General features: G+C 50.9%; 1 protein-coding gene across 1 annotated transcript in view; it reads right to left on the reverse strand.

Annotated features, from left to right (window-relative positions):
• LOC130529841 (cadherin-4-like) overlaps positions 1-26,316 on the reverse strand; it is a 132,159-nt gene that overhangs the window by 10,915 nt on the left and 94,928 nt on the right. Inside the window, exons 6-11 of the mRNA XM_057040462.1 lie at positions 15,606-15,761; positions 13,194-13,338; positions 11,906-12,078; positions 8,905-9,042; positions 5,890-6,075; positions 3,144-3,400 (exon numbers count right to left, since the gene is read on the reverse strand). Of these exons, the coding sequence (XP_056896442.1) occupies positions 3,144-3,400; positions 5,890-6,075; positions 8,905-9,042; positions 11,906-12,078; positions 13,194-13,338; positions 15,606-15,761 (1,055 nt within the window). The remainder of the gene's footprint in view (positions 1-3,143; positions 3,401-5,889; positions 6,076-8,904; positions 9,043-11,905; positions 12,079-13,193; positions 13,339-15,605; positions 15,762-26,316) is intronic.

Consider the following 26,316-nt stretch of genomic DNA (forward strand, 5'->3'; position numbering starts at 1 on the left):
ACATTGAATGCCAAAATACTAATTTTCCTGCAAAATTGAGGATATTTATGCAAAGTGGGACCATTTGGTTTGGTCCCCAAAACTTTAAACAACTGCTTAAGGGTAAAGATGTGGTTCAGAGGTTAAGGTTAGAGTTGGGAGGAATGAGGTTAGGAAATGTAAAATGTCTCACAAAGGTAGAAATATGAGGATGTGTGTGTGTGTGTGTGTGTGTGTGTGTGCGTGCGCTGCATACATAAAATCCAGAAAGTGTCTGCTTGTACTGCGGAATGGACCTGTAGCAACATCAGTTCGGGTGAATTTCAGGTAAAAATAGGATCTTTTAAGTTATTTGGGGATAATTACTGATTTTCTGCCATTCTGATGTTTCTGTGATGAACAGTGTGGGAGGGGACAGTGATGGTAAAGACAGCAGAGAAGGCTGGACCCAGGAGACTCGTCCCTGCAGTGAGTGAGGTGGTGTTTTCCCCATCAGGCAGCAGGTACGATCCCAGCAGCAGCTCCGCGCAGGCAGAGGGATCACAGAGATGACATTCTCACACTCCTGCTGACATCTTCACACAGCCTTTCCCAGCCCGCCGCCGCCGAACTGGCCGACTGTTAAATCACCGTCGGGACCTGAGTGAGTCCTTCACAGTGGGACGTGTGATTACAGGACGGAGGGAGTGGGCGGGTGGGGGACGGCGGCGGTGACGGGGAAGAGTGACATGAGAAGGGCAGCAGGACGACCATGTGATCTGGTTTTAACGCGCTTGTTATGACAACTTTGATTGGTTTTTGTCCAACTGCATTGACCTGAGACTTGCACTCTCATTTTTGGGGTGCTCTCAAGAAATGGTGTAGTCCAGTTTGATGCTAGGCTTGTGGCATATGAAGACAAGGTATTTTCTCCCCTCCAAGAAGTGGAACATTGACAGCTGCATATACGAGTAAATCGTTTAGCTCCATCACCCTGACCTGCTCAAGCAAAGTTGTCTAAAAACCCGAGCACCTACCAGCAAAATCGGAACACAGACATGAGATAATATGTCTGGAGCGCAGGAAAAAGGGGTATGATGGGAGTTTTCTCTGCATAATGACCTTTAACAAAAACACCTGAATCGTATCTCTCCCGGTCAGACTGAAGTGGAGAGCAAATGGTTTGTAGTGGAGCACGCTGTCCACCACCACAATTTAATTAAGTCTCCTCAACAGCGCTCTCTGCAGATGTAATAAAGCTCATGAAGCAAAGCCGGTCTTGAATGGACATTCTTTGCAGCCAATTTCAGACCCACCGAATAGACAACACGCTCCATTATTACTCCTATATTAAAGCAAAAGTCCAGATAAGTAACAAAAAGGAAAAACTGTGAGCTTTAATAGCATTTCTGAGAGCTCGCAGTGGATAATTGTGCAGCTGTGGAATGTGAAAAACCCCAGTGTTTTGTCTTCAGGTTCCTTCTGTCGGATTTAATGTCGATCGTGGGTTGTCCCCCTTCGCCGCTTCTTTAATGACGTAAAATTCAAACTTTGAGTCTCCTTGGGAAGGTAAACAGTTTTTGTTTACTTCCCTGCTGGTCCAAAATGAATGTTAAATTTCAAGATGGGTCCGTGTGTGCAGCTGGGTGGATGTTTGGGGTTTGAGCAGGCGGTGGGAGAGGCCTGACATTTATTTTTCAAACCTCTGACCCTGAGGATGAAAAATTCATGTCTCAAAGTAAGCCAAGGTAGTTCAGATAATCATTTATGCCAGTGTCTCCAGTCCCATGTCTCGACCTCACTGGTCTGGGGCCTGACAGGTGATGCATGATGCCTCGCTAATCCCCCGCCTCCTCCCCATGTCAAGCAGGACGCTGGCGGTTTGTCCCTCCTTTGATAAGCAGCTGTCAAATTCACACCTTGACCTGGAGCTGCAGCAACGCCCCCAGGTGTTTCTTAACCTTTCAACACTCCCATCTTCAGCAGAATCTTCCCGTGGATTTCTTCTATGTTTCTGGCGACAGGTCCGACAAAGGAAATCCGAAGCTCTTCCTCTACACAGGATCATCAGCAATAGTGACTCTCCAACTGACTGACAAGGATGAGCTCCACTGGAGCAACGAGAATTCAGAATAGAACAGCTGCGGTCGGTGTCCTTGCGTAACGGCCTAGATGAGAAGCCTCCTGTGGAAGCGGGCTAAAACAGAGGGATTTGACTGCGATCCTACCCAGATGGGCGGCTTGCTCACGCAGGAGAGTTCGCAGGAAGCCGGTTTTGATCGTGGAAACTGTGACTGGATTTGGAGGATGTGCAGCGCAGGTCAAAGGCAAGGTCAAAGGTCAAGCTGAATTCAGAGGAGGAGTGAGGATGGCTGCTGACTTTGATGTCTTCCTTAATTACAATACATTCCCACTTTAGCCTCATTTGCTTTGAAGCGAACTGGGAAATTTGTTTACATCTTCTCCCAGGAGAAATTAGGAAGCAAAGGATTAGTGGATCGCGAGGGTCGGCAGAAAGTGTGAAATTAAACCAATATATTCTCTGGAAGCTACGAAGTCATCTGACGTGAGAGCACCAATCAAAACAGGCCACATCAAGACGTGGTAGGGTGGTCAAGAGGTCACTTTAGGGTTCTGCTGGACTCTTTGGTTTCTGCTGCCGTTCTGCAGGACTGAGAAAAGGTCTGCTACTCGTTTAAAGGTTGGTTCACAGTTCAAACCCAGGGAGGCAACGCAGGAGGCAGGTGGACATTATGCTGTGTCAGATATCTGGGCCGGAGCCAGCAGCTCCCCTCCCTCCATCATTCTTGTTCTCTGCGTGCAAATGCATGTACTGTATGTGCTCGCACAGCCCACAGAACGTGCACATCCCTGATTACCCTGAAGGCTTCTGCACCCTATTAACCTTTGCCTCCTTCCGCAGGGTTCTTGTCTGGCTCATAAACCTTGCTCAGTAAGACTTTGAGCAATGGGAGCTGCCAAAATACAGTTCTCTTGTTGAACTTTGACCTTCAAGAACTGACATGGAACTTATCCAAGAGGCCTTGTTTTGTCTGCTGGTGGATTGGGAGAGATTACTGCCAGGCTAGAACAGAAAAGCAGCTTGTCCCGGCTCAGCAGACGGGACCGTTCTGGGTTCACGGAACCGTCTAAATACAAAACACACTTTCGTAATCGCATCGTACCTGATTGTTTGCTGCATCTGAAGTCGGTCGGGATCCGAGGCTGAGAAGGTGGTCAGGGTCGTGCCAGCGGGGATACCCTCCTCGAAACGGATGTGCTTCGGGTTGGTGGGGAAGTACGGCGCTTCGTTGACATCTTGGACGGATATGGTGACGCCTGCCGTAGACTGCAGCGATGACTGGATGCCGCTGGCTAGGTGGGCCTGGTTGGACACCACCACTGTCAGCATGAAGGCGCGGTTCATCTCATAGTCTACCGGCTGTAGGAAGGATGGAGGGAAGGACAGGAATGACAGACAGATGTTGAGAATCAAGGATTAACTGCTAACTAACTGAACCCTATAATCAATACAGTGTCCAATCAGGCATGCCTCTAGAAACCTGACCAAAGAAAGCCTGACCCCACCAAAACGAGCCGATAGCAAGGTAAAACCCAAGAATAATCTTTAATCAACAGGAAGAACCGAGAGCAGGACCAGGTTCATATGGGGGACCATCTTGCTGAATATAGTCTGTAAATGTCTGACCTGCATTTGCTTATTTTATCGACATTTCCGTATTGACCGACCGGCGGCAAACTCAACAAAAGTGACGCCCAATGAGAACTTGTCACATCTGTTGCACCACAACTGCAACTCAGGTCCTGCCCTCGCCCATCTCTGCTCCACAAAGATGTTAATTTTGCATTATCCTTGAACGTGTGCGGAGGTAAATATAACGTTGAGTGGCGAGCTAGCGGCCCTGCCAACATTTCTCTTTGTTTCTGCACGGCTAGGGAGTCGGCGCCGAATCTCCATTGTTGATAAAGGACATGATAAATGAACACATGTCGAATCAAGTGGCCCTCTGATGAATTGGACCCATATCCTCTCTAAACCACAAAACCAGCCAACACACACCCTCAGCTCAGACTATTCATAGCCGTTGTGTGCCGCGAGCGTGCACGTGTGTGTAATCTAGGGGTTTGCAGATTGAGCGTAAACCAGAGTGACAGTTGTGCGCTCTCCAAATGGAGAATACACCATCAGGTTCAAACGACAACACAACAAGTGCTGGAAGAGAAAACGGAGGACAAATATGCTGCTTGTACTGACTGCTGGCACATTTCTAACCAGGGAGACGGCGGACACCTCACGGCGCCCTGGTCTGACGCTAATCATCTGTGAGCACCTCTGTATGTTGCGGTGCCAGACGGGTACGAGCGGACAGCGGGGGCCTTGACGTGAAAAGGCATTGTTAATCAAGCAACCTGGTGGACGGGGCAGAGGAGTCGGCGCGTTGGTGTTACAGGGTGAGCACGGCAGCGTGGATCTGTGCGTGACCCCGGGGTGCACTGGGAACTCATTTAGAGGCAAACCACGCTCAAGACTCTCTGATCTGCAGCCAGTGGTAGTCTGAGCACAGGGAGGTCTGCGGTGTTGCTTTAGGCGAACAAAAACACATGCACACACACTCATGCATGCACTTGCGCTCACACACCCTGAGGGAAGCCAGAGGGGTGAGGGGTCAATAACACGGCTTCCATCCTTCGCCCATGAGCCATTACTTCTTACATATCGCTTCGCTTCCTCCCTTTGCCTTTTACTTAATTTGTTCTGCTGCACTTCCACCCCCTCACCCCCCCCCCCCCCCCCCCCCCCACCCCCGTGCTCTTTGTGATCTGCAGCCTCCGTGGTCTTTCTTAATCTTTAAAAATCCCCGATCCTGCCCGCTCGCCCTGTCATCTCCTTTGCTCCTCACTCACTTTGATGGCTCTTTCGAAAGGAGCGACTCTGTTTTGCATGTTTGTTTTCGGCTCCATTGCCACGCAGTTTACGAACACGGCCCTCATAAACTCCCTGGGGGGCAGCATAAATGTGGGTTTTTTTGGGTCTCCTCGGGAGGCTGCTGCGTACCTACTGTATGTGTCACTGCAGTGTCGTGTCTGAGCAGACAGCAAACGCCTCAGTAAACAGAGGAACGCCACTATATCCGCCTAATGGCTTCTCGAGCAAAACGAAGATCTTCTGTTTACCATTTAAACCAGTATATTTCCTGTCTTCCCACGGGGTGTCCTGTCTCTTATTTCGTGATTTTCTGATAACCTCCCACTAGTCTCTATGGGAGCTTATGGCTGCCCGGCTTCCTGCTGAATTTTATATTAGGCCATGAGCGGAATGGATTATAAAAAGCAGTCATCTAGAGATAATGAAGAGAAGCGAAATGCCAATGTACGCTGCTCGGGGTGCTGTGGGAATGACACCAGAGATGGTACTGCTGTTTTTTTCTCCACGTTATTACTAGTCTTGAGATACGACTCGTGGGAGCCGAGTACATAAGGAGGAAATTCTATTGGTTGTGGGTCAGGCAACCAAACAAGCTTCTGCGTTGCAAAACATGAGCAACATGGCAGCTTGTTCGCAGGAGGCGGGAATGCAGCAGCTAAAGGTCACTCGACACACACAGACTGTACGGAAATAAAAGCCGAGTGCTCTCTGTCAATATTCCACGGGCCGTTTTCCAAGTGTAATAAAACTTTCCAGACAACCTGGATGGCGGCGTTACGAGCCACGGCCATGTTGTTGCTGCCATTTACCGCGGCAGCTAAAACATTATGAGCGGATAAAAAGTGTGGCTTTCGTAATTGAGAAATCAATACCTCATTTGCTACAGTCGTCTCGCCAACCGCGTGTTTAGGTCTGTGTGTGTGTGTGTGTGTCTGTGTGTGTGTGTGTGAGAGAGAGAACAGCTGGGCAAGGGCCAACCTTACCTTCACCACGGTAACCATGCCGTCGTTGCTAACAGGGTCGGTGCGGATGGTGAAGTGGCCCGATGGGTCTCCACTGATGATCCTGTAGATGGCGTTCCAGTTAGGGGAATGCGGTTGGTCGGCATCTATCACTGTCAGATTAGCCACCACGATGTCCACCTTGTTCTCGGGGACCTCGCCGGAGAACTGTGGAGAATGACACCGACCCTTAACAAGGGAGGTGGACAATCGGAAAAAGCCGCAGCGTTCCCATTTTCCTCCACTTCCTGTTGAGCTGTCAACACCGACAAAACGAACCAGGACAGAAGCAAGAGGAGAGGTTTAAAACAGACGTTTGAGCGCGTCTGAATGGCTTTCGGTCGTCCTGTTCTGTCCAAACACATGTGCTTCGTCCCGATAAGCCTGGTGAGACGCGAGCCGCTCTCACTCATGTGTCTGTTAGGGGGAGGACTGATCAAAGCTGCACAGGCTCAGGGGATGAAGCCCACAGAGATGGACCAGCAACAGCAGCAACGACGCCCATACCGCTAACCAAAGGCCTCCTCATTAGCAACCCGCTGACTCTAAACCAATCACGTCGGATCGGGAGGTGAGCGCGTGGGCGCTCCTTCCCCTCATCAGGAGGTGACAGGCTCGTCAACGTGGTGGCGTCCCCGTGTTGCCACAGATAACAGGCGTGGAGGAGCCGCTGAGCTGCTTATGTAGGATATCAAAGAGCGGAGCCCCCCACGCCAAACACTCTAACAGACCATAATACCCCGCCTGGCAGCCCTCGCATCCCCCAAACAAGCCGACAGCAGCGGGCAGATTAGGAGGCAGCGTCAGGAGAGCCGTTCAGAGACTCCGTGACATTCTTAAGACAACAGCCGAGTCAGTGTGGTCAGGCTGCTCTGGGATAAGTAGGCGGGCTGTTGCACGTTCATCTGAGGGCCTGGGCGCGTGCACGTGCCTGCTCTCCACTGTTTTATTACTGCGGCGTGGTTCAGGGACTCCCCAATGCCAGTTCAATAAAACAAACTTCAGAGATGGCTCTTGAGCTCCTGAGGGCCCTTAAGCAACAAACGCTGATAACAAGCTCTGATGGACGACCCGGAAAAGGTGGGTTCTGCTCTTATCACCAACGCCCTCGGTTTAAGATTCCAGGTCTCATTACGTCTGCGAGGCCTCAGTCTGGAGCAGGTTACATCAGGCGTCCAGCCTTTGATTGGATAAGATGGCTTCTTTTTTTCTTATCTCGGTGGTGCGGAGGTTTTATTTCAATTCCTCACACTTTAAATCATTAAAACCGCCAGAAAATGCAAAGTTAAGGCGCCAGCGAGGTCACAGTGAAGTAGACCCGGAACAAAGAGTGTAAATTAGGAGAGATATTAATCTGACTCAAGTTTTAACAGACACAATATCAGCGGGTATCCAAAGAAAGTTGGAAATCATCAGAGGGACGTTTTAAAAACTCCAACCCTCAGAAATGCTGCTCTTTATTCACCTTTACTTTCTACATTTTATGACCCCGAGCTTCAACTCTGGGTCAGTATTCTGGTCATGTTCCTTCTTCTGCTCCCTCCGGCTGAATTTACGGACGGGAGATTCTCCGATCTCCTTCCTCCTCCTCCTCGACGCCGCCGAAGGTGCGAAACCCTCGAGTCCTGACTGACACTCGAGACTGCTGAACTTGAGGAAGCAACAAATCTTTACGCTCCTGCGGCTGGAGGAGGCCTGTTACTTCGTTAGGGGGAATCTGTTTGACAGTGGCGGCGAACCTTATTGCACCGGAGCAATAATTCAATCCTCGGCGTTATTGCTACTGTATGCACAAACAGAGGAGCTGAGTAGCTCGTTTGGGTTTGGTTTTCGTTCCATCCGTCTGCGTCACGGAGGAGACGTGATGCTCGTCTGAGTTCACACGTGCGCCGACGCGCTGGAAAAATAGGCGTGATGAAATATTAATCATAAACATTAAAGACAAATCCCCCAAACTTTACATGTCTGGGGCGCGTTGAGAGATCTATATGGGGCTTATTGCAAACACTAAATATTTGCATAATAGCCCGCATTCTCAACAAAATGGCTTTGTTGTTATCTCGCCAATAAAACGGATGATTTATGGAGGCGGCGTGCGAAAGTGCGCCGCTTATCTTGGCTCCAAAACATCCCCTAAAGTTTATCATCAATATCCATGATAATATTAACTTCCCTCTGTGGCGCTGATGGAAACGCACTTAAACATGATGGAATACAGTGAGAGAATATGAATGCATCACCGGCCGCTATCATCAATACGCCGCCATCAGCGCAGAATCTTAAATTAAAGGCGGGAATGCCGAGTCAGGAAAGGCCTCTGATTTACAGCGGAGCGTGCGTGTGCTTTATCACCGCTGCTGGAGGAAATATCTCCACCGAGCAAATAATCCCTCTTTCTTTCCTCCCTTCCCATCCTTCCCTCATCACTTTTTTCCTCTCTTCATTTTTCATCCCGGACTCGGTGCGGTAGTCCACTCATCTCTTCCTTCTTTGTCCTCTTTCTTCTCGCCATCTCCTTTGTGTGTCCCCCCCCCTGGCTGCTGCTTCTTTGTGCTCACATGCAGCCTGTGATGTCGCAACGCTCTGAAGACGTCTGTGGCTGTCGGTGCTAGCTCATCATCGTAGAGAGGTAGTTGGTGCTGCTAGCTCCTCCATTAGCTAGCATTAGCCTATTTCACTGTCAGGGTGGCCTTTTTACACCAGTAAATCCTCCCAGTTACTTTAACTGCACCTCATGCTTTTAAAGGATGCCTCTAAATGACCTTTAATGGAGTACTGGAGAACTTTAGTGGTTACAAACTCTAGCGGTAACATTTAGCAGCTAAACGAAACCTCACCCATAAAAGATGGATGAGATAAAAATCACACCTCTGTGGGATAAAACCCTCCACCGGGACTTATTTCTTATTTAATGGACGGCTTCTTTCCGTTCTGTTTGTCAGTGCTGAAGCCGCGAGGCCCTAGTTTGCCTATCATCCCTTTTTCTTGCCCACTCACCGTCCTGGACGTCAGCATGGGGGGGTTGTCGTTGATGTCGGTGACCGTGATGATGGCGGTGGCGGTGTTGGAGAGGCCAAAGTTCAGGTTGCCCTCCATGTCCGTGGCCTGCACGATGATGGTGTACTGGGAGACTTTCTGCAAACACACAGCAGTGGGATATTTATCCGTTCTTTCAATCACTCATTCATTCATCGGCGGGAACAGCCGGAAAACTGACTCCAGAGAGGACTAAAAAAGCCCGTCTGCCTCCTGCTTCACGGCTGCTACCCATGAGCTCATTTAAAACATCCCAGGATCACGTCTACGATCGTCTGAAGGCTGGAGTGTCGAGCCTCCCTCAGGGTTCCTCATCAAAGATTCTTCCTATCGAGTAGAACTGATGGCGGAAAAAAAGAGAAAAGCCAAGCGTGCGACGGAGATTAACTCTGCAGCAGTGACATGCAGTGGGGAGGAAATACGGGGAATTCTCCGGAACTTTGGGGGTTCGTTTCCCCCCTCCGTCCTCGGCCTCCTCGTCAGGCTAAGGGAGCGGTTAATGGGCTGCGAGAGTATCGAGCGCTGAGCCCCGGAGCCGCCTGTCTGTATAATGCGCCTCATCACCGAGATTCCCAATTACATTCCCAGTCTCTCTCTCACCTGCTAATTACCAAGTAAATATCCCAATTAGGCCGGGACGCCACAACAGGCGGATTAGACAGCTCCTCTCATCGAGACGCTGAACTCCAACCTCACGCGCCGGCTCTCATTAACACCCGTGCGTGCGCACGAAAACACACAAACAAACACACGCCGACACCTCCGCTTCTCCACATCTTGTTTAGAGGCAGCCGCCGTCCGACTGTCCCGTCAGTCGCGTGTGCTCAACGCTCTCGCTAATTAGACAAGGGAGCAATTATGTAGAGCTCCTCTGAACCTCTCAGCTGTGCACAGGCGGCCCCCACCCCGGGAAGGGGGTCTGCTGCTGTCAGACCGGCGGGAAACTCTCACGGGGGGGGGAACGGTGGAGGAGTTCACCGAGTGGAGGAGGGTGCTTTAGAGAACAGGGGAGCGGATGAGGAACAGCGGGGGGGGGGTACCGAAACTTGGTAAGTTTGGCCAACTTTGGTACGTTTGGGCATCTTTTTCTAAGAATTTGGATCAAATCCCAGGAAAGAAAGCCGATTTTGTCTGTTTTTTATGTTTTTGAGGTGGCAGCAGATCAGGACCGTCGCAGCGGAATCGAATCATCTGCTGACAGTTATCAGCAAAACCTGATGCATCGTATTGATTTTCCCAGGAAAGAAACTTTCATTACTGTTTAATAGCGGCTGACAGTAAGAACAGGGCACGGGCGTCTTCCCGTCCTTCCCTTTACTACTCTGAATCACGATTCATGGCTAGCCTTCCCGTGGAGCCGGCTTCTGCGGTGCAGAGCAGCATTTCACCTACAGCGCCTCCGGAACGCTTCACATTTGACTCAAAAACGTTGATTTCTGCTCCACTAGTCAAACATCCTGGTTACTGGAAGCACCGGTGCTGACTGGGTGGATTAGCATCGAGCTACCCTGCAAGCTAACATTCTCTTCTGGAAAAACTCTCTCTCTCTCTCCTTCACACACACACACACCACACACACACACACACACACACACACACACACACACACACAAACACACGCCGACACCTCCGCTTCTCCACATCTTGTTTAGAGGCAGCCGCCGTCCGACTGTCCCGTCAGTCGCGTGTGCTCAACGCTCTCGCTAATTAGACAAGGGAGCAATTATGTAGAGCTCCTCTGAACCTCTCAGCTGTGCACAGGCGGCCCCCACCCCGGGAAGGGGGTCTGCTGCTGTCAGACCGGCGGGAAACTCTCGCGGGGGGGGGAACGGTGGAGGAGTTCACCGAGTGGAGGAGGGTGCTTTAGAGAACAGGGGAGCGGATGAGGAACAGCGGGGGGGGGGTACCGAAACTTGGTAAGTTTGGCCAACTTTGGTACGTTTGGGTATCTTTTTCTAAGATTTTGTATCAAATCCCAGGAAAGAAAGCCGATTTTGTTTGTTTTTTATGTTTTTGAGGTGGCAGCAGATCAGGACCGTCGCAGCGGAATCGAATCATCTGCTGACAGTTATCAGCAAAACCTGATGCATCGTATTGATTTTCCCATGAAAGAAACTTTCATTACTGTTTAATAGCGGCTGACAGTAAGAACAGGGCACGGGCGTCTTCCCGTCCTTCCCTTTACTACTCTGAATCACGATTCATGGCTAGCCTTCCCGTGGAGCCGGCTTCTGCGGTGCAGAGCAGCATTTCACCTACAGCGCCTCCGGAACGCTTCACATTTGACTCAAAAACGTTGATTTCTGCTCCACTAGTCAAACATCCTGGTTACTGGAAGCACCGGTGCTGACTGGGTGGATTAGCATCGAGCTACCCTGCAAGCTAACGTTCTCTTCTGGAAAAACTCTCTCTCTCTCTCCTTCACACACACACACACACACACACACACACCACACACACACACACCACACACACACACACACCACACACACACACACACACGCGCGCGCGCATCTTTATTTTTAAGTTTTCTTTTTATTTGAATGTTAATTGCCTGTATTTTATCGAGCGTAGCTGTGATTATATAGGCTTTTGTGTGTCTCTGACAGGTGTCAAGGGCATTTTATCTCAGATATTTCCACTCCGTCTACAGAAGCACGTGCGCAGAGACAAAGACACGCGTGTGCGCACGGGAAACAACGCGCCAGCAGCCCACTGCAGTGTGATGTGTTGTTAATAGGTCTGTCACCACTGACAGTTTGGGAGGACGATCTGTCTGGGAGATTTCTTTGCCAGTTGTCAACAGCACGTCCACGTCTGGAGAATAAACACGTTTGGATCCTGTCTAAACTTTAGAGCTCCATAAACACGCTGACCAGGGCAGGAATCAACAAATAAACTAAACCGGCGGCTTTAATTTTGGGGGCGAACTCCCCCTTTCATAAAAAACCAATGCACCGACCTCTCGATCGAGCCCGGGCGCCACGGTGACGATGTCCCCCGTCTCGCTGTTGATGGTGAACATGTTGGGGATGGGGCTGTGCGGCATCTGAGACAGGATCCGGTAGCGCACCATTCCGTTAGCGGTGGTGTTGTCGTCCGCGTCGAAGGCCGACACGTGCATGACGTATGTACCTGATGAAGAAGAGCACAGCCATGGACAAACGTGCACGCCCAAACACACTGCGGTAACTAGAAAGGTCTAATTAAGTTCTTAATGTCAGTTAGCATTAGCGTTAGCTTTGATTTTGCCACCCGCAGCTTTAAAGCTGGGCGCAGGTTGTCTCTTCTTGTATCTCTGTAACATCGCGCAGTGTCACGCGTGTGCACATGTGTGTGCTGTGAACGCGTCACGATGCCTTCACAGACTCCTGTGACTGAATCTCTCCATCGCTCCATTTCTTGTGCTCGGCTCCTCACAGCCAAATCTAATTGGCAGAGATAGTGATATCACACCAGTGACAGGCCCTGTCCGGGGATAATTGGAACCGCAGCTCCCATTTCAAAGTTCATTACATTTCAAAGCAACATTTGTCAATGACTCGGCCGGAGGGAGCGCCCCGAAGGCCCCTCAGCCGGGTGAAAAAGGAAAAATATGTGGCAGGAGCAGCAGAAGGGAGAGGATGGCAGAGAAATGGGGGAGGGGGGGGGAACCATCTCAACTATCAACCTATCGCTTCTGAGCGTGATGGTGGGGAGGAGGTGAAGAACCACAATGTGTCACCCGTCGACGGGGGTAATTTCATTAAGCTGCGCTCTTCGGGGGTTTAATGTGGACCCTTTGTACGGGCGCCTAAGCTGTGCTTGACAGGATTAGGCCCCCGTAATGACTCTTTAATTTGCAAACTAATTCCAAACTGTAATTGGCCTTGCGCTGAAACCGCTGGAGCTCTAAATTCTAAAACTCTCTTTTTTTGTGATTATTGTTCAGCTGAATGTCACCCGTGCCGCTGGGACCCGGGGGAACGACTGGGGGAGGGGCGGGAGAGGGGGAACGAGGGCGAGGGAGGGATGGAAACCAACTATTTAGATCAACCCGCTGCAATAAAGTGCGGTTCATGGGTGCGTGACCCGGTGCCGCTGCAGGCCGGTGGATTTTACCGCCCATCTCTGCAGCCTGAACACATTCCGGTTTACAGCCGCGTTGGTTGGATAAATGAAAAGCCGCCGCGGGAGATGGATTCTCCGTCAAGGGCGGCGAAGATGGCCCCGGTTTAACGGTCCTCCTCCTCCTCACGGTGGAGCCTCACCTGGTTTGGAGCCTTCGTCCACGGAGCCGTTGTAAACCTGGTTTTTGAACTCGGGTCTGTTGTCGTTCATGTCGATGACGAAGATGTACAGATCGATGGGGTTTTCCACCTGGTTCCCGTTCATGTCCACGGCGTGGGCGCGGAGCTGCAGCACGAGAGGCGGAGGAGGACATTTTTAGAGACTTTAGAGCGAGCCAGGAGCCAGGAGAGAAGCCTGCTGCTGGTGTCAGAAACCGCAGCTCTGTGAACGTCAGACTGAAAATTAAATTAAAGTTTTGTATTTGCGGTGTCTTATTGAAGTCACTCTAACCCTCTCGTCTGGTAATTGTCTGTCTCACTTGAACTAACCGTCGTTTCATACAATTCTCTTTTCTTCAGACTTCAGAAAAGTCACAAAGGTCAGTTTCTCTGCAATATGTTATTTGCTTGGTTATTTTCTTGCTAATTGAAGGCTGCTAGAGCGTACAATGGAGCACAAATTAGTCACGCTGTCTTCCCTTTTCCCCGCAGGAGACGTTGACAAGGAATGGAACTCCTGCAGCGTTCCGTTCCGGCCTACATCGGGAAGAAAGAAATGGTAAAGGTCTTGAAGGTGACCATTTTCTGAAATCCAGACTCTTGTGACAGGCCGTGTTGCACCTCGCGTGGTAACGAGCGTCTCATTTTTGCTAAAAATCCGCCCACAACAGCTGTGGAACGGACTGATGGAGGCTCCCAGAGCTGCCAGGTTTACAAGATGAACCAGTATAATTTCAGTTAATAACGGGGATTTGCTGATGCATCGGATCGTGGCTCTCCGGGTGAACGGCCGGCTGCAGCCTGCCTCATTTGGCGGGTTAATAAAAAGCCCGCTCGCTCTGGAAAACAAACCTCAGCTTCAGCATTAGCCGCCGCTCTCCCGCCTAAATCCGAGCGTGCCCTCACGCCCTCGGCAGCATTTAAAAGTCTTCCTGCTCTGGAAATGGGGAAACCATAAATAAATCACCAAGGAGCTACATTTATTTACCCTTCAAGGTGACGATGCTTTCAGTGCAGCTCGGAAAAGCGAAAACGCCTCTGCACCGCAAAAATTTAGCATTTCGGTCCATTTGCGGCGGGTTGGGCTGATAACGATCTGCGGTGTTGGTCCAGAACTTGCAGCATAACGGTTGCTGAAATCATAAGCTGCATCTGTCTCCTTTGAATTTAACTCTGAAAAGAAAAATAAACCCCTTTGTTGAGTGTCTCTGCTGTGAAGAAAGGGTTGGACAGGATCAAGTCCGGGGTTTGAACATGTGTATATACTGTATATTTTAAAGGAACCTGAAGGTGTTATCCAGCCCCAGACAGAGTCGGGCCATTTAATATTCAGCCCTGCTGTCCTCAGATCAGTGGAATCACCAACCAGGATTCTTCCCAAAGATGGGACATGCTGTAAAATCAACCCCTGCTGCTGCTTCTATTATGAAGCGTTGAGGGAGCAGGAAAGGTGGCCGCCTGAATAAGAATGAAGAGATGCACCCTGAACTGAATTACCAAGAAAATGTTGAGTTCAAATGGAAGCGACGGATCTGTTTTTCCACCTTACGTGTGGAGGTCGAGGCGTCTCCATATGCCTTTGAAAAAGAACACAAGTGTGCTGATTCAATTAGGAACGCTGATGTCCCTGAGGCCGACTATTTAGTGATTTCCTCACAAAGACTCTTCACAACGCGCTCCGAACGACACGGGCGGCGGCGTTTGTTCAGTCACGACGTCAGGAGAGCATGTCGGGGCCAGACGGAACGTCGGGATGGAGGAAGGATGTCGAGAGCCTGGATCAGAGGACGGGGTCGCTTCCGTCGGAGCAGGACTGATGGGAAATATGCTTCGTAAACATCTGCCCTCACAGTGTCTCCTCTCATTTCCTTAATGCTCTCCACTCAGCCTGGACCCACTCTGAGGTCCTGAACGAGGGTCCAAGCGTGAATCTTTGATGATTTTTCAGCACTTTTTTTCTGCATTAGTGAAACCAGCAAGATTCCGTTCAATGCTAACATGCTAAAGCAGCAGGCGAGTCAAACCACGATGTCGCACGTTCGCTGAAAATAGAACAAATAAATTTGTGGGGTTATTTTTGTCTTCAGAGGTCTGTTTTAAGCAGAAGGGCGTGAAACTTCAAATGAGTTGTGGTTGGTCACATGACTGAAAGCTGGACTGATTCCAGCTGGAAGTTTAATCCTTCCTCTTGTTGTCCAGGACGTCCCTTCATCAAAGCTTTGACCGATTTTGCCAAACATACAAGGAGCAAACTGGACCAAACAGCATTTCCCACTAGACACAACCAGTAGCTTCATGCACTACACATCTCCATCCACTAGGGGCGCTAATGTCCAGCACATTTTAATAAATATAATGGACCCATTTACTGGAACACTGGAGACCAGCACTCACATGGTAAGAAGAACGATGTTCCCGGTCAAGCGGTTTGGTGACGAACATCTTCCCAAGGACGGGGTCGATGTTGAAAACCTCGTTGGGCGGTTGATCTGCTCCCACCCCGGTGATGCTGTATCGGATCGAGATGTCCTGGTCCTGGTCCGAGCGGATCTGCAAGACAGAAGAGAGACGTGAACCCTTTCGGATTCTTTAGCCGGGACGGATCGACGGTTTCCATCACAGCTGCTGTTGAGAAGAATTTTCCTTCTGTTTGGGAGGGTTAGAAACCTTCGGAGGAGAAGTTAAAATTCAATATTTCAGTTTGGGAGAGATGAAATCAACACACGGCGCTCTCGCCATTAGCGCTGGCAGCCGGGCAGTGATTTATTAAGAGCCGCCGGAGCCAAGCTGGGATCGCAGACGGGTTGAAATGGGGAAAACAACAACAAGAAAGGAATAAAATTACAAAAAAACCCGGTGAGAGTTAGATTAGAGTGTGGAAATATTGGGCTGAAACGGTTGCGTAATTGGTGAGAAACAGCAGGAGACGCCTCAACAAACAGGTGCGGATGAAAATAACGGCGTCAAAATGAACAGACGCATCAGAGACCCCGCCATGTTGGAGCGCTTCCCTCGCTGACGGTGGACGGCTAATGCGGAGGTGCGTTACGTGGCCCCGAGTGCTGCGTAATTGGGAATCATTTGGATCCTTTTAAAGAAATATAGTCCCTAAATAGAGTCCACACCTGGAAGTGCTCCATTCATGGCCATTAAGAAGGTGACAAGTCGGGAACGTCAGCTGGCGTTCCAGCCTGATTCAATCACAGTCTCACACACACACACACACACACACACACACACCACACACACACACACACACACAGACACACACACAGACACACACACCCTGGCCAACCTTCAAATTAATGCCTATTTCAGTGAAGAGCTTCGTGGAGTGTACTGGAGGTGTTCAGCTGCCCAACGTTCCCTCCATCTTCAGGAACTTCAGGAACCAATCCCCCCCCACACACACACACACACTCCTACCCGTCTGTCACAGGCTGACCCGAACAGCTAATAAGAACATGTGAGGATCATTTCAGACGGACCTCTGTTCCAGAAGCCCCCTTCTTCTGCATCGTTAGCGCCACCTGTGGTCAGTGTTAGCATCAGAACGGGCTGTCATTACATCCTTAATCTTATTTATTCCTGCCTCCTCGTGTTTTTCCACTGGGAACGGAGGAGGTGGGGGGGTGGGGGTGGGGGGGTGGTGTAGCGGCAGAAGGCCCGCCGCACATCTCGGCAAATGACTGCTGACAGCGATGATAATTAACGAGCTGCAGGCATCGACTGCTGCTGCTCGTCCTTTAAACACCAACAAGCCGACAAACAGTGGCCGAACTCCTGAGGCTCCGCCATCAAACTCCTCTCCAGGCGGAGGAGCGCTGACTCCATCCACCCCTCCTGTCGCATTAGAAGACACAATTACTCCACACCCAGCTGCCGCCACCTCTGCCCCGACCGTCTTCATTGCCCCCCCCCCCTTGTCTTCTTCTTGACTCCTCTCATCGTGGCTCCTCCTCTCCCCCCTCGCCTCTCTGGCCACTTCAGGTCTCGTAGGGGGACAGAAGCCGTGCGTGAAAAATGAAATGACTTCAATCCTCCGGCCTTGGCGGGGCCGTGTAAGTCCTCGCCGTTTAGGAAGCGATAGCTTTCCTTATTCCAATTGGGTTTTCCCACACTCTTGTTGCTACAGTCATCCCAGCCAATTAGCCCCCCCCCCCGTCACAAAATGTATGTGAATTCAGTCAATATTTCCATAAAACATGTCACCATCAGACGCCACCGTGCGCTGAAAAAGGACACGCACGTGCCGTCGGTGCGTGCTGTAACGCGGTCTCATAAAATGTAAATCCAATATAAATACATTTAACTTTAATAAAGACACAATTCTGTCCCCAAGACACATAAGAGAGCGCAGGATAACACAGTGGAAACCCACCCGGGGGAAGAAGGGACGAACCTCAGCCTGATAGAGAGACAGAGAGAGAGAGGGAGAGAGGGAGGGAGCGACGGTATCATCGCGCATCAGAAAGCAGACACTGTCTAAATGACCTATTTGTAGACGGATCAAAGCAATTCCCTTCATTACTGACAACTTGTCTGCTTCTTAAGGAGATCTTATCAGTGAGCTTTGCTCTCTTCTGCCTGGCAAAACTGAATCAAATGAGAAATTATCATGCCTCCGGGTCTTCGGGGAAAACAGAGAAGTGGAGAGGAAAGGGGGGGGGGGGTGACTAACAGAGAAGGAGCCGTTCTCCCACAGCCACTGGGGTGTGGAGGAATTAATTCTCACTGAGGAAATTCATGTTCGATTTAAAGGGTGTCTGACTGGCACCGCTTACATGGGTGGCAGCTCCGCGTGTGTCCCCACAGCACGTCCATGAACAGCCCTGTGGATCCAAACCCGTGGGGCCACATCTGGGGGGAGGGACCTTGTTGAGTGTTTACATTAGCGCGCAGTTGCGCCGTGGTTTTTCCTCCCAGTCGCTCCACTTTCCCTCAACATCCTTAACATGCGCGGCGCTTTTCCAGTCATTATTTTCCAGTCAGTGACCTTGAGCGTAACCCCAGAGCTGGATCTGGCCTCCAGAGGCCCCAACAATGGCCGCCCTACCCCCCCTCAGGTCAGGCTCCACACTACAGTTATACATCATAAATATATGAAGGCAACGCATATCTTTGACCTAAGAGAGGAAAACTATACATTCAGCTCATTAGTTTAGGTTTTGGTGACTGACTGGGGTCACTACACAGCAGCTGCTAGCGCCGAAGCTATGCTGATCATCTTTAGCTTTCCTGTCAGTAATGCTAAGCTAACCGCGGTGGATATCTTTTATAAACATCCTGGTCTGGAGATATTTTCAAGATTCAGCCGTGCCAGCTGATGCAGTGATGTTGTGGAAGGGCTGCGTGAGAGAAGCAGGAGATAAAGGGAAGGCGAAACGCCGTCACGCTGCCAATACGGAGGAGATAGATCCGTGATGAATGAGGAGGTAAATGTATGCAGGCTGGATGGATGATCTCCCCAAACAAGCCACTGCCTTTATTTACAACTGCTCACGCCTCCATCAATCATGTCAAAAAAGCAGCCCAACTCCCGCCAAAACACCAATAACGACCCGTTTAGCTGAATCTTCGCCTGATTTCACACATTCAAGCTCCCTTCGGGAGTCTGGACACGCGCACGCCTTAGCTCTGCCTGCTAATCAGCAGCGTCTGATCGATGATTCGGGTGTTTACATGTACCCTCAGACGCCGTCGACCCGCCCAGATCAAAAATGACGCACGTCCATCCAGGCGGGTCTGTGGTCTCCGCCGCATTTATGCAAACAGGGAAATGGAGCTCTGACTGATCCAGCCTGTGCGGTGATGGCAACAACCTGCTGGGAGATTATCTATAATCACGGCCTTAAACAGGTAGAAAATTGACCGACTGTCGCGCAGCATCTGTGCCGACGCTCCGCGTCTCCCTCCTCTATGAATACATGAATGATTCTGCTGCTACCATTGATTGGATATAATCTGCTGTCTGCCATGAGTGGAGTACAGCAAGTTCCATCTCAGATGACCTGACTGAGATCCAGCACACACACACACACACACACACACACACACACACACGCACAGCTGTTTGATGTATCGGTGTGTGTTGCTGCTGTCCAGAACCAGGTCAGCGGAAACAGTCGGCCAAAGAGGCCGGGTCAGACGTGTCCACCAAAACCAACAAACCGAGCTATGAAGCACAAACGGCAGCAGCGCCGCCATCGCCACGTTCCCGGTCGCCGGCGCAGCCGCGCCCACAGACGGGCAGACGGTGACATTTGCCGACGGGCGGAGGCGGATCTGGATGGGTTTGGCATTTTTGATGGGCACGCTTCTGCTCGTGTCCATCAAAAAGACACGTTGGACGCCGCAAACGTGGACAATTACAGGCCGATGACTCTGTTAATAGGCAATTTAGTAATCCACAAGATCTACTACAGTATGAAACTACCATAAAGCCTTTTATGAGGGAAGAACTGAGGGGTCCTGGTGCCGCAGCAGGAGGTGTCTCTGTCCCACCTGTCCTCACGCCACTGTAGGGTGGAGACAGCTTTTGCTTCACCACCATCTCGCCACGCCCGCCCCCACGGGCGGCACACATTTCATTACAGGATTGATTAAATGGTGAAATCAGGAGGGTGATGGATGCATGGGCGACTTCTCAAGTCCCTCCCTGAGGCTTGGACAAGGACAATATCAAGGACCCCCTGTTAGTCCTCGTTCCCGCATCCCCGTGAAACCCAATCTGTGTAATTAGAGGGACGAGAGAGGGAGACTGGCAGAGAGAGAGGGAGACGGGGGAGAGAGGTGACAGGAGTGGCATTAAAACTGCTGTCGCTGCACTTTTCCCAGTCATTTAGTCCGCTCCAAATCCCAGTGCAGACACACACACACACACACACACACACACACACACACCCACACCCAGGAAGACAGAGAGAGAGAGAGAGAGAGCTATTAAAATCCATTTTCTCTGAGTTTCTTTCACTTATGTTCATTTGAGTCCAGCAGGTGGCAGCACGGAGGGAGGACATTTGGACCGGAAGGATACTGGAGGCCAAGCCAGCGTGATGAGAGGGAGAAAGTAAGAAGTGGAAAATAAAAGTGAGTGTAATTTGACTGCATCAGCACCAGCCTGTAACCAAGCGTGACCCCTGGCTGCAGCGCTAGAAAGAGGCTGCCGAGTGCCGGCAGCGGGGATTCAAACTTCCCCTCCTTCTGCTTGCTGGAACCCTGCGGTGGCGGTCCGAATCCATCCCCAACGCTCACGCAATCCCACTGAAGGAATGCAAGTAAGTTTTCCCAGCAGCCACCAGGGAAACCGAAAGCAGGGAAGGTGTCGGCGCAGGGGCCCGAACGTGCGTTCCACCGACTGGAAGCCTGACAGAACGAGCAGCTCCTCGCCAAGGCTGCCGGAGCCAAACACAGGCGGGAGCTGAAGAGGGGCTGGACCTCGGCATACTGCTGCTGGCTGTTTAGAGAAGCTGCTCAGTCACAACACACACACACACACACACACACACACACACACACACACACACACACACACACGGCCTCGCTACAGCCTCTAAACATGCCTCACAATGTTTCCCTGGATGTTCTGGCTCATGCTAACCGAGCAGAAGATCCTGTCTGGCAAAACAGGCGTCCAGCTGTCATCCTGACAAATGAACCCTGGAAGATTGAGGTGTGTGTGTGTGTGTGTGTGTGTTTGTGCTGCCGCGCATCTGTGTATTCAGCGCGCGCGTCCCAGGGACGACACGCAGATGGCCGATCTAGGTGCCGCCACCCTCCCTTTCGGGAAGCAGATGGCGCGTCTTTGGACGGTACCGGTCAGAAAAGGGGTCGTCAACACCCGTTTGTCCCCGACGTCCATTGGAAAAATCATTGACGGGAGAGTGGAGGCGCTCCAGAGTCTCTTTATTATGACCATAACCGCCAGGAATCACCTCACATAAAGAAACCGTCTCTGCTCAGACTCAGATGGACCATAACGGAGCGAGCCGGGGCCCCCGTGCAGGAGCTGCACACCCACACCGGTTAATGTACACGCTGGGACGCTTCGGCTTTTATAGAGCATTACGGAAAAATGTTCCTTTCCTCCTGGAATCGAGGAGCAAATAAAAATGTGGGCCGGCTGAAGGAGCGGCGCAGCGATAAACCGGCAGAGGAGAAGGACGAGCTGCTACGGACCACTTTTCATTCGGATTCCTTGTCTTGAGAGTCGTTTCGGAGATTTGGGGAAGAACTACGCACGGAGGTCATGTGACGTGGGGCGTGGCCACAGTGCGCCTGATCCAGGGACGATGTAAACAGTTGGTTATACTGGAGTGAAGGAGGTCAGAGGCATTTGGTTCGGATTTTCCTGGCGCTTTAGCTCCGGGGAAGCGAGCCAGCGACAAAAAGAATGGAACAACAGTCCATTAAATCAGATTAGAATTCTTGACCGGCGTTCAATTCAGTCTCAGGGCTCGGGACTGATTTTCCTACCATCATCCCATGTCTACCATGTTTCCCCTCGGCGCTGTCGATTAGCGCCGCTGTGTTCCGTCTTGTTTCCACCGTCCCGTCCTGTCTGGCCGACCTCGTCAAATGTCACAACAATCCTCCTCCCCCACACCCCTTCGCAAAGTCTTCCCGGGAATTCTCGCCGTGCCTTCATCCTGGCGATCCGCGGGGTCTCCCGGGCCGACCTCCAAGGGCCCAGACGGAGGCTGTTTGTTAAGCTGTTATTTATCTCCTTCATAAAGTCCTCCTCATGTCCTCCTAAAGAGCCCAGAACTGTTGCCCTTGACTCTCACATCACTCTGGTGTCTTTTGCCGAGATGATTTACTGTTTAATTTAACAGCAGCTGAACCCAGGAGGGATCCCGCCTGCTGCCGCCTGATGTCATATCAGCCGGCAAAGTGTCGGCATTTGTGAGCGTGTTTATCTCCTCAAGCATGTGTGTGTGTGTGTTTCTGGCTGTCATGAGCGCGTGGGCGGCCGAGGCAGATTTTTTCTTTTTTTTTTGTTGTTGTTCTTTGTTTTCCTGCTTCAGTGGCGGCAGCTCGGGGCCGGGACGAGCACGTCGAGGGCCGTCGGCAAAAACTCGCCTGGAAAAAATAAACCGTGAGTCGGAATAACATGTTTACCGGGACTTTGTGCCGCTAATTCCGAAAAATAATGAGATATTAAAGAGTGAAAATTACATTTTAGTTCCGCTTCCGTGAGCGTGGAGGAAAACAAAGGCCGCCGACACTGGAAGAATTTATTTTCCGACTTGATAGCAGGAGATTGTGGGAGACTCCGTTTCCTGTGCTTGATAAAAGTAATTACTCTGATCTGTCTAATTTCATCAGAGGACAGGAAATTAGCTTTATAAGGTATTTATTACCGACGGACACAAGATGGCTGAGCAACGGGGGGATTTCTTAAAAAAATGGTTTTTTAGAAGAAACAGGAAGCAGGACAAACCATAAAAAGTCAGAAGTGCATTTGTCGCTCTGCTTGTGTTACATATTAATGGTTCCTCGGGTCCTTACCTTTTCTCCTAAATGCTCACGTCACACAGCGTTAGAGAAATGTCAGGTAGCTTTTATGATTGTGTGTTTCATTTATAATTCGCCGGGTCACAACGTCGCCTATGCTCTCTCGGTCCACTCCATTAGCGGCAACAATGTAAAGCACTCAGCTTTTCCTGCTGTTTAACAGGGCCATTATGCCCCAGGGCCCGCCATCGAGCTGCTAAAAGCTAGCCTTATTCTTTAAGTAAGTGATCATTTCATCGGAATTCCTCGCCTTTCGAGTTGGAGCTCGAACATGGTTGGATGCGAGTATTAGAACAAATTTAGAGGGCGAAACGTGTAAAAATGAGCAAATGCAGCTCAATGATCAGCCCTGACCCAAAGTAGAGAGGCTGGATCTGGACAATAAAAAGAAGATTTACTGGTAAAAAGACAAACTGGAAGGTGAAAGTGCCCAAAATGAGCTCCACAAAGCAGTTTAGTGCTTCCCTGGCTTGATAACATTTGTCGGACAAAGAAGAAACACTTCTGAAAGCTTTGAGGAGTCGTGCGACACAAACCAGAGCTCCAGACAAAAATGCTGGAATTTACACCCTGACTCAGCCATCGTGCGTCTCAGACACATTTTTTCAGTGTTTTTACAAGCTGATTTGATTTATGCTACATGGAAACTGTTGTATTTAATAATAAAAAAGCCTGGGAACGGTGCTGTTTATGCTGATTGAGCCTTGGATTGGGCTGTGATCCCCGAACACGCACCAGCCCGAGGTTTATGAGGCCGGGTAGGAAAAAACAACCCAAAACAAGATGGATTCCTGCTCTCCTGGCTTGGCTTCTTCTTCTCTTTGTTTGGGGATAAAGTAGAAATGCAACAGAACCCCGAACAATGAGCGAGTAGAGCCGCGGCGGCGGAGCGTGGCGCTGCGCGTGTCGGACAAGCCGCCCCGGCGTGCGGCCGCGCATGCATGTCGCCGATTGAGCGCCTGTACGCGCTGGAGCGTGCGGCGCGCAGCAGAGAGAGTGGCGGTAGATGAAGGGGGCAGGCTGGAGCGGCGCGGCGCCGGGCCTGGCGGCGTGGAGGGGTGGCAGATGCCAGAAGGCTTCATTAGACTCGAAGGAGGCCGCGAACAGTTTCTCTGGAAGTCTATCAGACTTAAACACAAACACAGACGCGCCTCTAATCCAGGTCTAGCCCTGCACCCCCTCTCATATGGCTCTGCCATCTTTTTTTCCGTCCCCCCCCCCCTCCCCACTAATCTCCGACGCAATTAGCCCCGACTCCTGTTCCAGCTCGAGCTCGCTCCTACAGCGTGTCGCCTTTGGTTTTCCTCTGTTTTCTGTCAGATTCATCTTCTCTTTTCCTCTTTTCTGTTTTGTTGTCTCGGCATCCGTCAGCGTAGCAGAACAGCCATTAATCACTTGTAAACGCACACAGAGGAGAAGGCAGACGCCTGGGGGGGGGTGATGGGGGGGCTCATTCTGCCCGCACAACACTTTCCTGAACACGCTCCTCTGAGAGATGTGCGGCGACTGTAATAAACACAACCAGATGCACTGCAGCACAAATCAAATTGGATGCAAACGCCGGCGTTTCGTGCACTGTTTAACATTCTGGCTCCTTTTTATTAGACGCGTTTCGGAAGCTGCCGCGTCATAAACGCCCGCGGCAAATTACCGACACGTGCGAGTGGTTGATTAAAGGGCACGACGTCACATAAACCTCTTCCAGATGAACTTAGCAGATCAGTCGGGAACGCGCGCCGGTCAGCCAGCCTTCTCTGGGGCTGCTGCCTGGTTTAATGTCCTGCCATCATGGAGAGATACAGGATACGTCGGGATACCTGGCTCTGGGGTCTCAAGGACAGCTGGCAGACGGGACCGAAATTTCCCCGTGCTGGAAATATTAGCCAATAAAAAAGCAGGTGGGCTGAGGCTGCGTTTCCTGGTTTCCAGGTCACATAATAAACAACTTCTCTCCAAGCAAATATCTGATCTAACCCTGCAGAAGGAGGGAAGGAAGGTCAAGAGGGGGGGGGGCTACAACTGGTAACACTGGTTTGGGGGATATTAGAACAATAATGGGAGCTAATCCCACCTCTTGTGCCAGCGTGAGCAGTCAGAACGAGGAAAAAAAGGGAGTTTGGTCCAGTGAGCTGCTGACAGCTCCCTCTGCTCACCCCCCAACGGAGGAGCATCAAAGATCAGGCCGGTAAAAAGGTATTTTCAGAGGACGCACGTTCCTCCAGACCAGCCCCGAGTCCGCGGCTAAACTGTTGTTTCATCAGATTGTGCTCATTTCTCTGCCGGTGGCTGCTCCAGTGGGGGGAGTTGGCTGGTGGCAGCGGTTATGTTGAGTCTTTATTTACCCAGGCAAAAGCAATCGATGCCGCTCTGCTGTAGGAGAAGTGCGCGGATCAATGGAGGGTTTCAAAAAGCCTGCGTGAAAAATCGATGTTCCTCACATGCTATTGATGGCTGCCTGGCTGCAGAAGAAAGGAAACAACAAAGAAACACCTGTTTATTGTGGAGAAATTACCCCACTCGCACCGGTTTGTTTTAGCCTTTCTGGAACTCTCCCACTTGCGTTTTCTCCTCTTTTGTTTGTTTTTCATCCTGGGTTAGTATAAAAGAATTAGCATTGCGCCGCGGGGTTGGTGCTGACCCTCTTTCTGCTGGTGTTCTGGAACAGTTCTGCGGACCCTCCAGGATTAATGGCTGACTGTTGTGCAGGTAAAGCACATGAATCAAAGATATACTGTAAAGCCTTTTAGGCTCTTGAATAAAAGTAATATGAGGCTCACAAAGACGCCTTAGCAGCCACTGGTTGTTAGTTTGTGGCCTGAAAGCCTGAAAACAGACTCTTTCTCAGGGTTTGAGTCTCTTACCTTCACCTGAGGAGCATCATCATGTCATGCTCACCGTGGCTGTGAGAGACTCTGTTGTGTAACCCCAAAAACACCCCGGCGGTGCAAGAAAATACATCCATCAGCCTGACAGCGGTTGAGATTCTCATCAGAGAGGCGTGATGCAAAAGCTGCCGTGCGCGCTGCAACAGCGTTTCCGTGCGTCTGCATAGGAAACATTTTTATTCAATCCCTCTGAAAAGCCTCGGCAACTAAATCCAATATTTATCTGATGGTGGAGGCTGGTGAGATCTGAAAATCCCCCTCAACTTTAATAGGGACTGCAGGTGTCTCGGGCGCCGCGTTCCTCAAGCTCGCAATTAAAACCTGGTCAATAAGGTGTCAGGAAGGAGGGGAGGCGACCGCGGAGACGTGGCCTGAGCCAACATTTCCCCCGGGCCGCGTCGGGCCGGCCTGCGGGGCCTCTCTCCTGACACCTGGCCGATCCGGCGCCGCTCTGATCAGACTGACAGTCCCGCGGACCCGCGCAGACGCAGGTGAGAGACGCTGTCATCCGCCTGTCCCACTGATGGCAACTTGGTCAGCGTAGAGAGGACGGCGGTGGGACGGCGGTGAAGGCTGCTGCCAGCGCGTCAGTCAGCGCGATGCTGGATGACAGAAGAGCCCATTAGGAGAGGGACTGACTTCACAGGCCATTAGTGGCGGCATCACACAGCCGCGGCAGACAGAGCACTGAGTAATGGCTCTGT

This window comes from Takifugu flavidus, chromosome 8 (assembly GCF_003711565.1).
Source record: "Takifugu flavidus isolate HTHZ2018 chromosome 8, ASM371156v2, whole genome shotgun sequence".
Taxonomy (NCBI): domain Eukaryota; kingdom Metazoa; phylum Chordata; class Actinopteri; order Tetraodontiformes; family Tetraodontidae; genus Takifugu; species Takifugu flavidus.